General features: G+C 32.1%; 3 protein-coding genes across 4 annotated transcripts; all 3 read right to left on the minus strand.

Moving 5' to 3' along the window:
• Nucleotides 1–1,818: 1,818 nt before the first annotated feature.
• On the minus strand, nt 1,819–6,327 carry LOC127245928 (uncharacterized aarF domain-containing protein kinase At5g05200, chloroplastic). Its single transcript, XM_051267084.1, has 12 exons — nt 6,270–6,327; nt 6,091–6,186; nt 5,885–5,984; nt 5,324–5,466; nt 4,780–4,893; nt 4,305–4,493; nt 4,059–4,214; nt 3,402–3,667; nt 3,212–3,309; nt 2,796–2,974; nt 2,377–2,493; nt 1,819–2,170 (listed from the first exon to the last, which is right to left on the minus strand). The coding sequence occupies exons 2-12, from the start codon at nt 6,154–6,156 to the stop codon at nt 1,997–1,999; spliced, it is 1,602 nt and encodes a 533-aa protein (XP_051123041.1). The 5' UTR covers nt 6,157–6,186; nt 6,270–6,327; the 3' UTR covers nt 1,819–1,996.
• A 903-nt stretch (nt 6,328–7,230) lies between these two features.
• LOC127245758 (uncharacterized) lies at nt 7,231–9,321 on the minus strand. Of its 2 annotated transcripts, XM_051266779.1 has the most exons (6): nt 9,065–9,321; nt 8,857–8,899; nt 8,398–8,543; nt 8,248–8,323; nt 7,973–8,099; nt 7,231–7,660 (listed from the first exon to the last, which is right to left on the minus strand). In XM_051266779.1, the coding sequence occupies exons 1-6, from the start codon at nt 9,071–9,073 to the stop codon at nt 7,471–7,473; spliced, it is 591 nt and encodes a 196-aa protein (XP_051122736.1). In that variant the 5' UTR covers nt 9,074–9,321; the 3' UTR covers nt 7,231–7,470. The 2 variants fall into 2 exon arrangements, with proteins under 2 accessions (XP_051122736.1, XP_051122737.1); XM_051266780.1 differs by lacking the exon at nt 8,857–8,899.
• Nucleotides 9,322–12,274: 2,953 nt separating this feature from the next.
• LOC127245788 (WRKY DNA-binding transcription factor 70-like) lies at nt 12,275–15,525 on the minus strand. The gene is made up of 3 exons (XM_051266828.1): nt 15,113–15,525; nt 14,540–14,641; nt 12,275–13,141 (listed from the first exon to the last, which is right to left on the minus strand). Exons 1-3 carry the CDS (start codon nt 15,397–15,399, stop codon nt 12,673–12,675), a joined length of 858 nt encoding a protein of 285 aa, XP_051122785.1. The 5' UTR covers nt 15,400–15,525; the 3' UTR covers nt 12,275–12,672.
• Between the last annotated feature and the right edge of the window lie 544 nt (nt 15,526–16,069).

A 16,069-nucleotide genomic window follows, 5' to 3' on the forward strand; every position in this document is an offset into this window, starting at 1 on the left:
TCAGCATAAGCCCATTTTACAGGCCCAATGATTATCATCAAACACCCGACAGGATCACGTGCTGTCTGCTTTATAGAAGCCCAACCACGTGCATTCGGGCGCATCTGTCGCCTAACGGCCGACAGAACATTTGTCTGTCTACCCAAAATCAGACATACAGGTGCAGTTTATCCTGGACTATTAGGCCCAAATGTTATTTCTATATGGACTATATAGCCCATTGCAATATCAGCAAAAGCCCAATTAAGAGGCCCAATGATTGTCACCAAACAGCCGACAGGGTCACGTGCTGTCTGCCTTATAGAATCCCAACCACGTGCAGTTAGGCGCATGTGTCGTATAACGACCGACAGAAAAACATCTGTCTACCCAACATCAGACACACATGTGCAGTGATCCTGGACTATTAGGCCCAAATGTTGTTTTTAGATGGATTATATAGACCAATACAACTTTTTGAGAGGCCCAATGGTGGTTGCAGGCCCATCGAGCCCAACGGTAATGTTGATGCAGGCCCATCTAACAGACTCGTGGCGGTCGCACAACTGCCGACAGATGTTTAGGGGTCATCCAGGACTAAGCCCATCACGTGATGCCGTGCCTGACCGAACAAGGCCACGTGCTTTCATCAAGGCCCATCTGGCTCCTTTCCATTTTCAGCCTAATTTGTATTGTCTATTTATTAACTTAACGACTGGCAAAATAATCATCCAGGAAAAATCAACCGATTAATCTAATTTTATAATTGTTAAAAAAATATTAAACTAATAATTTTTCATCATGAAGATTGAGTAAATATATTAGCCCACTTTTCACATTTGGGCAAATAAAGTGGACCGAAACAAGTTTTGATGAATTGAATGTTGGGCTTATGGGCACTAGTGTAAGCCCATAAGCTAATTTCTAAGATCTATGATGGGTCTAATGGTAACATCTATTTCCCATTTCAACAAAATTCGGCTGTCATTTATAGAGAAAGCCCAACAACGCTACTCCCCCCAACCAAATTATTTGTTGCAGAGTTCCACGTGACCTACCCTCTTGCAGTCACAGTCACAGAGTATTTGAATAGGCTTACTTCAACATTTAAAAAAATAAAAATAAAAATGAATATAGTATTTATAGTTTTCAGTTCAATTAATTACTTTTTTTTTTATTTTTTTTTAATAATGGATATATCCATTTACTGTTTTAGTTTGAGATTAATTATATCAATAATATAAAAAATATATCATATACATATTATTTATATTACAGAAATATATATTATATTTTTAATAATATTAATTAAAAATTATGTCACAAAAAAACATATTAAATAAACCAACCCAATATTCTATGTTTTAATATATTCATATACTACTACAAATGTCATTCACATACAATCATTTATTTCATTATAGCAACACAATCTTTTAAATAAACTAATAATATTTAAATTATAAGACTAAATTTGATTAAAAGAATTAGTGAGTTCAAATTAACTTGTGTGATGAAAATCAAACTTAAATATCGGAAATACCAGTATAATTTTCTACGCACTCCTAGCACCCAACCCCCAGACCATCCCCGCTCTTATGAGAATATATTTCCATATCCGTCCATGCATACAGATACTCGACTGAGTATTGTGTATTTATGGAACCCTACTGAAGCTTAGTAAGCTTCCACAAATAAATATGGCATCAGCACAATAGGGAGCGCTCCACTGCCACTCGCATGTATATACATACAAAAAATTGTATGTATATACAAAATATATACGAGAGTGAAGCAGGGGTGGAGAGCCACAGAGGATCTCCTCCCCACACAACAATATAGAAGATGATTGTTCTCAGTATTTTTCTCTTTCCTTTTTCATCATACACTACATTGCTTTCTTGTGTTTGTGTGTGGGCGTGTATTTACTATATGTTGATTAGAATACACACTAATAATGCTTCATGTTACCTTTTAACCAAATTGAATTGGTTGCACCTTTGCTCCAAGCCACCTCTCACTGAAATGCGTTTCTATTCCTCTGGTTTGGAACAATGATGATCCTCTGATCCCGCAGCATATTCATATTGGGAGCCAAAATTCGCGTGTACCGGTCGAAATAAAGAAGCTGCTTCATGAGAAGCGCAAACTCCCGAGGAAATTTAAGGCCATACGATTCACTTACCCGAACCTATCATTTTAAAATCACAGTTAGGAGCCCAGAAATAAGAGCAGTCGTGATATCGAGAGAGTTGCTACTCTACATAAATGGCGACAAACTGGAAGTTATATACAAAACACGGTTGAATGAAATATATATATATACACACGCGCATAATTCTGAGCAGGATCGAAATTGTCAACTATATAAATGTGCGCAAATGCAGAGTGTCTTACCACATCGAGAAACAGCGCATTCATTTGTCTCTCGTCAACGACAAGATTGGCAGCAACGGCTGTTGTGTTTGTATTCGGCTCCCTTGCTGTAGCAACTATGATTTCAGTATCCATAGCCTGTGACAATGGACGAAACACCGTGAGTAGATTCTACTTATTGATCAAACCAAAAAAATCTCATAGAAGTGCAATGGATCCGGTTTTATTGTAAATTATCAAAAACCATTTAAATTCTGGTCATTTTGCAAAGAGATTTCTAGCTTGCCTGAAACAATAGTGTCATTCATATATACATAATACTTATCATGCTTGGTGTACGGATGGCCTATCAAATAAGGTAAAATTACATCTGCACTATGTATAATATATTTAGAATGCAACTATAAAATGAAAGATGACAATAAGAAACATGAACTTGCCTGAATCGAGGAAAATATCTTTTCCAGGTCCCTCGCGAAAGCCTTTGAGTCAACATCATTGCTTGTAGCACCCATATCAATCAAGGAAGAAGCCATGGAATCATAATCTTCGGTTGATAATGACGAAAGAAATAGTTCCATGGCAGTCCATGTTTTCGGAGAAATCCTCCCAACAATTCCTGTGGAGTAATTTATATCAAGAAAGTATAATAATTGAGAATACATCAACCAACAATTTCCAAAAGAGTTTCAAAAGGGATACAGGAATCCATAAGGTTAAAGCACAAAGGAAAGAGAGACGCTACGAGCAAAAAAAGAAGTATCATGTAGAAAATTTCGATAAGATTTATATCAAAAATTATTTACAAAGATTTTATTGAGAGATAAAAACACAGGAACCATCATGCACTACATACCAAAGTCGAGGAATCCGATGCGGCCATCACGTAGTAGCCACAGGTTGCCAGCATGAACATCGGCATGAAAGCTCTCACATGCAAGCAAGCTACCAAACCTGGAAAATTGTACAAGATACATACGTCTATCAGATCATTTTGTTTCCACTATAACAAAATCATGTAGTTGTAATTCAAGTTAGAGTCGTACCAGACATTTAAGGCAGTTATAAGACTGTTTTCTGGATTCGGAACAAGCGAGTTAATAGAATTCAAGTCTGTTAGAGGTACTCCATAAAGCCTTTCCATGGTGAGAACCCGTTTAGTGCTATATTGCTGATATACTTCTGGAGCAGTAGCTTGCCTTATGAGTCCCATTTCTGCCAAATATCTCCTGAAAGATTCAATGTTCCTTGCCTCCTTCTTAAAATCCACTTCTTCAAGCATTGATTCCTTTATGTCTTTAACAATAGCAACCTATCGACAAAATCTCTGTTTTAGATGAATGTTCAGTAAATATAACTAAACAAACTAAAGGAAAAGGCGAGGAAAAAGCCTGTGACCTGTATTCAGTTGGATATCATATCCATGTTTCCGCTTCATAATAATACATATATAAATATAAAAATGACAAATCAGTCACCACGCGTGTTTTCCAACCAAATCAGGTGCTCCAAGATTACTAGATTTTAGGGGCAACCAAAAAATATTGAGCTATCATATAAAGAGGGACAAAGAAGGCTAGTGTGATGTAAAATAAATTCACTGCTATATCTTGTGTTATCAGAAGCATAATTAAGTCAGCTACACGAATTAAGAAAAAAAAATGCACATATGTAAAAAAAGAGTCGCAAGGGAAAGCATGTACCAGAGATGCTCGGCTTAGGTCGGGACTCAAAAATTCCAAAATGCGTGCAACAATATATACGAAGTTCAAATCTGCCACCAAGATATCTTCTATTCCTGGTTTTAGAACCTTTATAACTACATCCTCTTGGGTACCCCTTATCCTAGCAGCATGCACCTGAGAATTAAAACATACAATATCATTTATGATTTACCTCAAACTAGTAAAATCCAGCAAAAAGAGCTACAGGACTCTCTGATAAAAAACCTGTGCAATGGAAGCAGACGCTAAGGGTGTTGGATCCACATACTCAAATACAGCATCAATTGGCTTGCCTAACTCCTCACGCAAGATTGCTTGAATCTCTTGAAAGGGAACTGCAGGAGCTCGGTCGAAACAGTATTGGAACTCCTGGACATACTCTGGTGGAAATAGTGTTGGGGCAGATGCTATGAACTGTGTATTTTCAAACATCAGATGAATTTTGACGTTAAGAGAATGAAAAGAAATAATCTAATTAAGTGTCAATCTGGTGATCATCTGATCAGAAGTGTGATAAGGGCAATAAGTTTATAGTTTGTCAAAACAATGAGGAAGCTAAAAACATTTATATTATCTATTGGAGGTTATTGAGTAACAAAAGGAAGAATAGAACAGAGAGATAGAAAGGCAGTATAGACCATCCATGCAGCAGACACAGAGGACATAGTAGAAACAGTATGCAGGCATAGTCTTCACATACCTGACCTAATTTGATGTACGTTGCACCCAGGCGTTCAAATAATTTCCTCAAATAGCGGGGTGATAACAATCCAAGCTGAAGTTCAGTTGCTAAGCCAGTAGATGTATTTGCAGCCTAAATAGATCAAATAGACCAGGTCATACCCAGTAAGCAATTAAACAACAATTAGAATCATTCTGACCAGCTTGGGCAGTTAGAATTGTTAGTATCAAATACATCATGCATCGAACGCGGACTTGGTTAAATAAGACATTCACAAGGGAATATTGTGACAAAAGAAGGATGTATTAACCATGTAGCTGGGTGGGGTACATAAAATAGACAATGAACGTGGGAAATATAAAGTATATACCAATATACCAACTGGAAATTAGATCAAACATGCTCTTTCTGATCATAAAAATACTACTATGATAATTACACCCAAATGTGACACCGAGCCCCAATCACATAGCATAGTGCAGCCAATATGTCAATTTTACAAGACAACAGATGATATACAATATTCTCAATAAAGATAAAATCAACCTAATTAACGTAATACCTTGGAAGCATCAGCCAGCCACTCACTACCAACACCAATAACTGCTTGGATACCTTGAGCTAATCTAAGAGCTCCACGAGGACCAGTACTTAAGGATGTCTGGACAATATCCTCCACAAGTTTCGGCAGGTTCTCAAAACCATCTAGAGCAATACAAGGTCAGATGAACATATTTCATTTCCTCTCATTTTTGAGCTAAATAACCATACGAACTTTAAATATGAACGAAAAATGTAAGCATAATTTGGACTAGTCAAATTTTAAGAAATATTTAATGAATTAATCCTATAACACAACGCAGTTGCACAACTACAATCTCAAACCCGCCATTTTTGCTATAACCAAATTGATATTTAAAACCTCAGTACTAGAAGTGTACAAATTCAAACTCCATCCGCATTCTCGATCTCTCAGACTATACAACCACAGACATCAGTCTTCAAGTTTATTAAGTATTATTAAGAAACCATAATGAAAAACCTAATAGCGATTCATCTAAGAAATCAGTCTATTCAATACAACATACAGATTCCAAACCAGCTATTCAACTACGCTCAGTACCTTGAAGACGCCTAGTGAAGAGGTCCGGCGGCTGCGTAGACCGAGCAAAAACAGAGAACCTATTAAACCTCCTTGTCGATGTGCATTTAGATACAGGAATCTGGAATACGCATCAGGAAAACAATCAGTTCTGCTCTGCACGCAATTTCCAAAAGACACAAACACACAAAAATATGAATATAGTCGATTGGAGGAACTAGACGAACCTGAGAGTGATGAATCAACGGAAAACGGCTACACGAGGCGCCTCTGAACGCCAGACTTACGGCCATTTATCCTTCAATGATCTTCTTCACCGATTTCTTCGCGAAGGAGACAAATGAGTAAAATTGAAAAATGTCAAACACAGTCGAAAGGCTGTAGAGATGAGTCGGTCGTAAATTACCTGTTGACGGGGACGTGGACGAGAGGCTAAAACATGTGTTAACACGCTGTCGTAACGTTCTAAGTACGTTTGAGTGAAATATCTCTTCCAGAACACGAAAATGAGGACACGTGTCGCCTTAATCCACCGCTATTTTATTGGGCCACAAAAATTACTATTTGGCCCATTAGAAAAGTAAATTTATTAAAAAAGTTAAATAGTAGTATATAAATATAAAAATATTGTTAGAATTTTAATTATTTAAAAATATTTTTGGTTTGAATTTAATATTAAAATGATATATAATAGAATGATATGTGACATATATTTTTGAAAAAAAAGCTAGTCCAAATAGTCTGGGGTTAGAGAAACAAACGGCAGCACAAATCAATCTTTGTTTTCGGTAGTTTTTCCATTCAAATTTTTGTAGCATTCATTCAAACCGTGATATCTAAAAATACACTTCTTTTCATTAATAAAAATATGCTCCGTCCCTTCACATAATTTGTCCACTCTCCACAAAATTTATTATTTTTAAAAAATATAATTATTTATTTAATACTATTTTAAAATTTATAATTTACAATTTTTTTTTAATTTTAAATAAACTATTTATTAATTTTAATTTATAATTATTTTTATTAAATCATAATTATTTTTATTAATATATTTTTTAACTACTTACTAATTATACTATATCTAAAAAAGAAGATTTAAAAAGCAAAACTCCCAGACTATGCATAAATGTAGCAGAATAATTAAAAGCATAGTAAAGTAAAGTTACAAAACGCTCTAAAACTATGCATAAATGTTATGGAATGATCAATTTGAAATAACAAAAATTCACGTACACTGGATGATCATGATCAAATATTACAGGTTGATTTCTTCATATTGTTAGAGTTGATACTTCCGGAGCAGAGGACCAAAACCACCACGTCTAACAAATTATGTTTCTCCTCTGCTACTCTGTTATAACTAATTCTTCTTGTATATTCTATAGCATCTAATTTTTTTTTGTGACTCTGTATATAGCTTGTGCATTCTGTCCGCCAATTCCCAATATTTAATCAAAATATTCAGAAATGAAGTATTGCAGTAACTTTCTTCCACTGCTGCAAATCTGAGCCGTTGTTCCCATTAATTTGTTCTTAGTCATCTCTGTTCTTATCTCAATACATATCCTGACACAAAGTAGCCTATCTTTTCAACAATGCAAGGCCTATGCGTCTTCCTCTGAATCCGACTCAGACTCAACATGGTGATGGAGAGGATTTAGTCGGTTCGTATTGGCTTCCAATGGCGGCAATTCATCGTCACTGCTACAATTTTCTTCATCTTCTTGTCGAAGAGTATCAGAATCTAAGCATTGCATTGAGTTCTCTCCTGGCGTGGATTTGAAGATCTCGGGCCTGCAACAATGGGCATCGACAAGTGCAACAGTTAAGTAAGAACAGAATAAAAGTGCCATGAAAGCATGAAGCAGTGTTCTTAAAAAAGGATTCTAGAGGCTTAACAGATCAACATTTGATTTCTTTGCTTCATCCAAAGCAATTCTTGCTAATAAAGAGAAGTTGGAAATAATCAGAAAATAAGATTGCACTTCTTATTTTAAGTTTAATTTTCTGAGCAACAATGGAGCTCATCTTTTGGATTGGATTTATCATTCAGATATACTGTGATCTTTCAGCAGAGTAACAATGGGTTAACAAGCAAGTACTTACCATTCAGATGATTTTTGAAGCAAACGAACTTGATCATGATAAAGGACTTGTGTAACGATGCCAGCGACTTTCCTACCAGATTCAACCGCTTCCTCTCTCCCGCTTTCATCAACAACTACAAAGTTCCCTGCTCAGCCACAGGTGAAATTCAAAACCTTTACTATCGATTATTATCCATAAGTGTTTTAGTATCAAACTGAGTTTAATTTGCAGAAATGATATATCAGTGATGGATAGTAGATGCCTAGAGCAGACAACTCAACCATGGAGCGTACCTCGTTTGATCCACATACTTTTCTGAAATTTGGCTGGAAAGATAGCAATTAATTTATCCCCTTTTGTGTCCATCACCTTGATTGGTCGATAAATGTAGTAAGATAGACATCAAATTGAATGATACAAGCAGGTAGGACACAATTTTATACCTCAATAAGATTAGATCCCCTTAGATCCACAACCTGCATTATGCTTTCACCATGTTGAAGAGCAGTCAATTCTTCAGCCACCGCCCTCTTGAGATTCTTTCTTCCTCCTCTCATGACTTGTAATAGCTTAAATTTGATGTCTTCGTCTGCACAATAGTAATAGAGCAAAAATAAACTTCATAGCAAAAGATCGAGTTCAACAGTTCCTAGTATCATGAAAATGGAAATTGAAGTAGGAGACGAAAAAGATTTGCAGGTTTTCCTCATGTGAGAAAAGGAAGATCGATACTACCAATGAAACAAAAGGCTTATACAGATTTGATTACACTTTTACACTGAGCAGTACTAATCTGATTAGCCAAAAACAATAAGTTACACTTGGTTCTGTTTCTCGCCCATGAATAAAGATTTCCATCCAAAAACAGAATAATTATAAGTTTGCATATGAATTATACTCACGGTTGTGTGTTAGATCATCTTTCTTGTGAAATCTGATACGAGGCTGAAATTGTTACAATGCAGGTGAGAGTTGGACATTTACAGAAGGGAGGGGTAACATATATCATCCATCAAGTAAAATTTTAGCCATAGTAAAAACAGAAACAAAGAATAACCACACAAAGAGAATATGGTAATCGAAACTAAGCAGGAACCAACTGTGGCGCACCGTAGTCATATGAGAGTATTCCTTAACAACATCTCCTTCCCCCAAAACAATGATTAATCAATATTTTTTACGGAAGAGGACGAAGATGGGGACTGGAAGACGAAGTCGAGGAAGATGAAGATGATTTCGGCAGACAACGAGGATGAGGACGATGGGGACAAGACCAACGGCAGACGGCTACTTCACCAGACGAAGGACGACGATGGAGAGGGAGAGGGAAGACGACGACGGCGAGGGGAGAGGCAAAACAAATTGGATTAGGGTTTATTTATGTAATTATATTATTTTATATATTTATTTTTAATTACTGCTACTCTACATACTGTCAAATTTATAAACAGGCAAAATAGTTATAACTAACATTTTTTGTTTTGAAACTCTAATTTTTAAAAATTGTATATATTTATATATTTGTTAAAATATAAATCAAATTAATAATAAATAACATATAACGTCTAAGTAAAATTATGTAAGATTCACTCTAAATTTTTTTATTTCTATATTTTATTTATATTTAAAATTTTACTTTTTTTTTATAAAATTAATTTATATTAATTATAAATAAATTAACATATTTTTATTTAATTTTATTATAATAAATTTTATTCATTAGAAAATAGCATATATCTTTTTAAGGAAAAAAAATCAATTTTGATCCCAATATAAAAATCTCATCAATTTTAGTCACAATATAATCAATTTTAGTCCCATTATAAACAATTTCAATCAATTTTGATCTCACTGTTAAAAAACTAACGAAAATTGCTGATGTGGACATAACGGAGGTGACGTGGCAGTTGACCTGGAAAGTACACGGCCATGTACAATTATACACGACCATGTTGTTACATGATCATGTATATTTCAGTGTATAATTATACATGGTCATGCTGTTACACAGTTGTTACATGACCATGTATATTTCAGTGTATAATTATACATGACCATTTTGTTACACGATCATGTAAATTTCAGTGTATAATTATACACGGTCATGTTGTTACACGGCCATGTAATAACATGACCATGTTTCGGTCTAAAATTTTATTTTTTTGTTATATTTTTTAATTTTATTTTTTTTAAATTTAAAATAGTTGATATAGTTAAAATGGAAAAAAAATCAATAATAATTATACTATAATTAAAATGTATCAATTTTAATTCAAATATAAATATTTATCGTTCTTTTTGAAGATTTTGTCTAAAGTTTTACTATTTAACAAAAAAAATTTCTTTTACAAACATTCAATTACATTGAAATAATAAATTAATTTTTAATACTACTATAATATACAAAATTAAAAGATAGTTGTGTAATTGGATGTTTGTAAATTTTTTTTTTTTTTATGAATAATAAAATTTTAGACAAAACATTTCAAAACCATACTTCAACCTCGGATGTGAGGAACATTATGAGAAGAGGAATATATCTAATAAATTTTTATATTTGAATTAAAATTGATAAATTTTTATTATATTATAATTATTATTGATTTTGTCCATTTTAACTGTATCAACTATTTTAAATTCAAAATAATTTTTTTTTAAAAAATATAACAAAAAAATAAAATTTTAAATTAAAATAGAAATGTATATGGTCGTGTAACAATATGGTCACGTATAATTATACACTGAAATATACATGACCATGTAACAACATGGTCGTGTATAATTGTACATGGCCGTGTACTTTCCAAGTCAACTACCACGTCATCTCCGTCATGTCCACGTCAACAATTTCCGTTATTTTTTAACGGTGGACCCAAAATTGATTGAAATTGGTTATATTGAGACCAAAATTGATTGAAATTGTTTATAGTGACACTAAAATTGATGAGTTTTTTATATTTAGACCAAAATTGATAAATTTTGATTATATTGAAACTAAAATTGATTCTTTTTCCATTATTTTATTAAAATATAATCTTTAAAATATTTAAATACATATTCTATATTTTAATAACATATATTAAATTTATTTTAAAGTTTCAAGTATTATTAATTATATAAAAATAATATTATAATGAACTATTATTAATAAATTAAATATCATTATCTTAAACATAACGTCACTAATAAAAAAATTTAATTAAACCGGAATGGAAGGAGTATCTTCTAAAAATATAACATAAAAAAAATTAGGCAAGATTCATTGGGTGCAAAATTTTCAAATGACTAAATTATAAATAACTTTGTCTTATAAATATAATAGTGCATTCGACCACTTTATAATTATATATATATATATATATTGTACCAAAAAATTATAAATATTATATTTTAATAATAATTAGTTATAGTTTTGTATTTAAATATTATTTTATCTATGTTGTGTAAAATTATTATGAAAGTATTAATGTAATAGAAGGTCTTTGGAATATGTAATGAAAATTATTATGAAAGTATTTTAATGAGATTCGTATTTATTAAGAAAAAATGACATTTTTTGTTTGAATAATAAAAAATAACAAAATATATAATTACCAAGTACACGAACTATTAAAAGTAAATTTAATTTAAAAATTAAACAAATTTGAGTTAATATTAGAGATATATGTTTGTCATTTGATATTTTTTACTCTCTTTGTCTCAACTATAATGTCTATATTGCTATTTTCGTCTGTTAGATATTTGATTTTACTTTTTAAAAAAATTATAAACTTTAATCTTGTTTTAAAATTTTAATTTTAATTAGATTAATTAATTATTTTAATTTTAATTTATAATTATTTTTATTATACTTTCACTCGTAAAATGTGAATATGGTAGTTGAGAGGTAGAAAATATTTTTTATTTTACTATGTATTCTGAGTTCTTTACAAAATATATATATATATATATTGACAGCTCCAAACAATATTTTTTCATAATAAAATATTTTTGATTTTATTGTAAATTAAATAATTAATTTTAATCTTATTGAAAATTATTGATCAATTTTACGGATCAAGATTCAACTGGGGGATTGGATTCAAAACGAAAGATGACATATGATACATATATACGAATACACCCGACTAAATATAATTCTTTTTCAGAAACTGTAAATCAACCAGGCGCATTTTTTATTTTTTATTTTTATGTTTTTATTTTTTTTTACTGTCCTTGAATGTGATTACTTTTTTTATCAAGTTTGAATATTGAGTAATGATTTTGGTTTAGTAGTTACAAGTACTAATAAATACATAAATAAACAACTATCAGCTCAACTGACACCAACATGTTTGACTCCCTAATAATTCCAAATGATCAAATTAAACTTTAGAATACACAACACAATACAATTATTCTAAGGCAACAGTATAAAGTGACATATATACAGATTTGTGACAAAGATGACCTGTCACACGGCTGCACGCTTCTAAAAAAAGCACTATAGTGTAGAGATTTTCACCATATACCTAAAATTCAGATATTATTTATTGTATATACTGTATTTCTCTATTTAACGTCTATAGACTATAATATGGTAAAGGCCACTACGTGCATGTGCATGCAAAGTATATATAATACATCCTTACCAGCAATAATAGTAATGCAAATTATGGAGGATCATATCATATTATCTTATAATCTTATCATCAACATATGTGTGTATATATGAATATCTACTCAAATTGGAAACTTTCTATATCAGGAAACTGACCGTTGAACTCGAGACAGCTGATCCCATCAAAGCTAGTAGACCCACACGAGGCACCAGCTGCTTCTTCCCATTCATACCCAAATATTTCCCTCCACGCATCCTGCAGCGGCGACGACGATTTTGCATCGTCAGACGACGAAGCGTCTTGATGATTGGGATCTTCTTGTTTGATGGATAGTAGCGGGGCGGGTTGTTCGAGTGTCGGGTTGGTGGGGCGGGTAATCGGGGCCGGGTTGTTTGATTGATCAAAGCTGAGAAGATTGGGGATTTGATCGTGATGATTGTTATCCACTAGTGGAGGCCTTGGTGTGTGAGAGCATGTGTGGTGACTGAGGTATGTGGTTTGAAATAATGCGGGATCGTCCTTTATTTTTTGGACTTGCTTTATAGCTCTGCACCCTTCTTGCTTGTGGGTGCACCTGTAGTAACACCTGCACCACCACAACATATAATTAATTAATTAGTTTACAAATTAAAAAATATTTACTATTCAACTTTTGGAAAAATATTACATTAAGTATATTTTTTATATATTAAATACTAAATTTTTTACTATTTTTATATTTTCAAAATTCTTCAAAAAATATGGTTATTTATTTATTTTTAATCAAAGTTTACATCATGCAATTGGAGTTAATTAAATGCAAATTTTCTTCATTGGTTATTATTGTAAGTGACCAAAATTATTTATTGTAAATAGAATATAAATAAGTTAAGGGACAACAAAAGAAAAACTAACATAAGTATTATATATAGTTAGGACATGATATTGATTTTGATGGGATTGAGAAAGAAACGAAAAGGACATATAAATAATGATTGAAAGCATTAGCATAAGCTTTAATATATTTTGATTAAAGTAGCTTTTGAAGTTATTTATATATGATGCTCACCTGATATACAAATATCTCAGATCATGACTGGACGCAATGTGCATCATTGTTTCATTATAAATATTGCTTTGAAGTCACCAAAATTTACAGATAATCATAGTTATTCCTAAGAGCTGTAAAGCTAATGTTTGTTAATTTGGAGTTGTTTCATCTAAATATAAAAGTGAAATAAGCTATTGATAGATCTCAATCACTTACTAGTATTATATATATATATATCTATATTATATAATCATTAAACTAATTAATATTAATTATGTTTACTTGATGAAATATAAGATAATATAAATTTAGTACACTATTTTAGATAAATTAATCTCATCTAATTAACCTAATCACTCAAACTAAATATATCCTATTTGTATTTTCTATTCAATTATGTGATATTTTTTTTCTAGGGCTTCCGTACGACAAATAATTATTTTCTTATGATTGCATGTTTTTTAGATCATTTCAACTATGCATGAAATTCTATTATTATTATTATTATTATTAGCAGCAAGTGGACAACTAGAAACATATAAAATGTGACATAATAATAAATGGTCTACTGCAAGTATGATACTGAGAGAGAGGTGGACGCACGAAGTTTTATTAGGCAAATGAATAATAAATAATGGCAACTAAGAGTGTGCTTGTTTAGTTTTAGATTTTTATTTTTATTATTTTTATTTTTGTGGTAAGGTATAAAGAACGGTAAAAGTATTTCAAAGAATAATATTTGTGAGTTTTTTATATGTATATGTGTATATATTATATTTTTTAAATAATGTTGTAATTAAATTAATCGTGTACTAAAAACAATAAGTGATACACTATAATTAATGACAAATACGAATAATCAAGTCATGAGGTTTAATTTGTTCTAATGCGTCAATATCTATCGAAAGCATATTTTTTGACAATAATAACGTGGAAAAGGGAAAGTATTGTTACCTAGGAAATTCGAAGTTCAAAATATCCTTCTGTCCATATTTTCTCCAAGCATAGCCATCGTCTTCCACAGGAGAAATTATCATCCATGAATCTGAAGTCCTCCTGCAAATTAAATCAATTAGTTTATAAAAATTATTCAACTAAAAGCACGACGTATTATTTATAATCGACAAAGTTAAAGTGTGGCGTTTCAATTTTTATACATTTGGCTAAAAGCCTAAAACCTGTCAGAAAGTATTGTACGTACAAAGTGAGAAATCCAAAAGTCAGCTTTGCATATGTCTCACAAGTTGAAGTTAAAAATATGTAATTATGCACAGTTGCCTGTTCTCAAATCCTTTTTATCAATATTATACGTATATTTTTTCACCAAATCTCTACTGCTTTCGTGTGGATCGAGATCTGTTTACATCTCTCAAATTCATAGTAAAAATTAAACAAATTTCATACCTATGCATTTCACAAATTTTGTGAAGAAAAACAAACTTTGTGTATATATAGATGCATAAATAAATAATTCGATTATCTTATTTAACTGTTCATCAGTACGTAGAAGCAGCGAAGGCTCAGTACCTTCTCCTGTAGCATCCTCTCCGAGTTTTGACCGGCGGTTTCCTTTTCCTCCCGTCGGAGATCGGAGCGGAACTCGTTGAATCGGCGCAAGAGGAAATCACGGAAAGCGAGTTACTAAAAGATCTGAAGATTTGCAGAGCGAGAGCTTCAACATCCACAGCTCCACGGTCTCGAACAGGTTTGCGAATTAGGGTTTGTAGTTGCATCGTCACTTCTCTGCCTTTCAACAGCTCCGCAATCACTGTTTTCCGTACTGCATGATTGCCTTGATTGTACGGATCATCCATTGTCGAGATTTTAGGAGGTGAGATCTGAAGGGATAAGAGGTTCTCCGATATGGTTTTTTCTATATAAAAATGGTGTGATTGAAGGAAAGAGGGAAGTAAAGCGAAGGAAGTTTCAGAGAAAATTGGTGGTTTTTAAAATATAAAAATAAAAAATGATAATAATATTGTGGTTGGATAGACATGAAGCAGCGTGACATCACGCATCCTACGCCGGGGCATGACACAAACACTTGCAGCTTATTTGCTTAGATGGTGTTGTACTGTCAGTGACTTTTATTTTAGCGCCCCCAATAATTGGAACTATGGGGTGCCTGTTGAGAAATTTTGTCGGGTGTGTTTTACTGAGTGTAAATTTTAATTTTTAATTTAAATAATATTTATAATATATATTTTAATGCTATGAGTAAAGTTTTAATGTTTACTATTTTTTTAAAAAAAATATTATTTTTACTTATAACATGTTATAAGTATAAAAACTAAAAAAACCATAATTTCATCGTCTAAACCTCCCTACAATATGTATGTAATACATATATCACAACCACTATTTCAATTCTATAAAAAAAAATTCCCACAAGGATTGTCGCAATGGTTACTGCTGCACACTCGAAAATTGGTTAGGGTGTGTCTGTTTGGAGAATTAGATTTTAAGTTTGAAATTTGAATAGTA

Source organism: Andrographis paniculata, unplaced genomic scaffold (assembly GCF_009805555.1).
Source record: "Andrographis paniculata isolate CXL003 unplaced genomic scaffold, ASM980555v1 Contig25END, whole genome shotgun sequence".
Taxonomy (NCBI): domain Eukaryota; kingdom Viridiplantae; phylum Streptophyta; class Magnoliopsida; order Lamiales; family Acanthaceae; genus Andrographis; species Andrographis paniculata.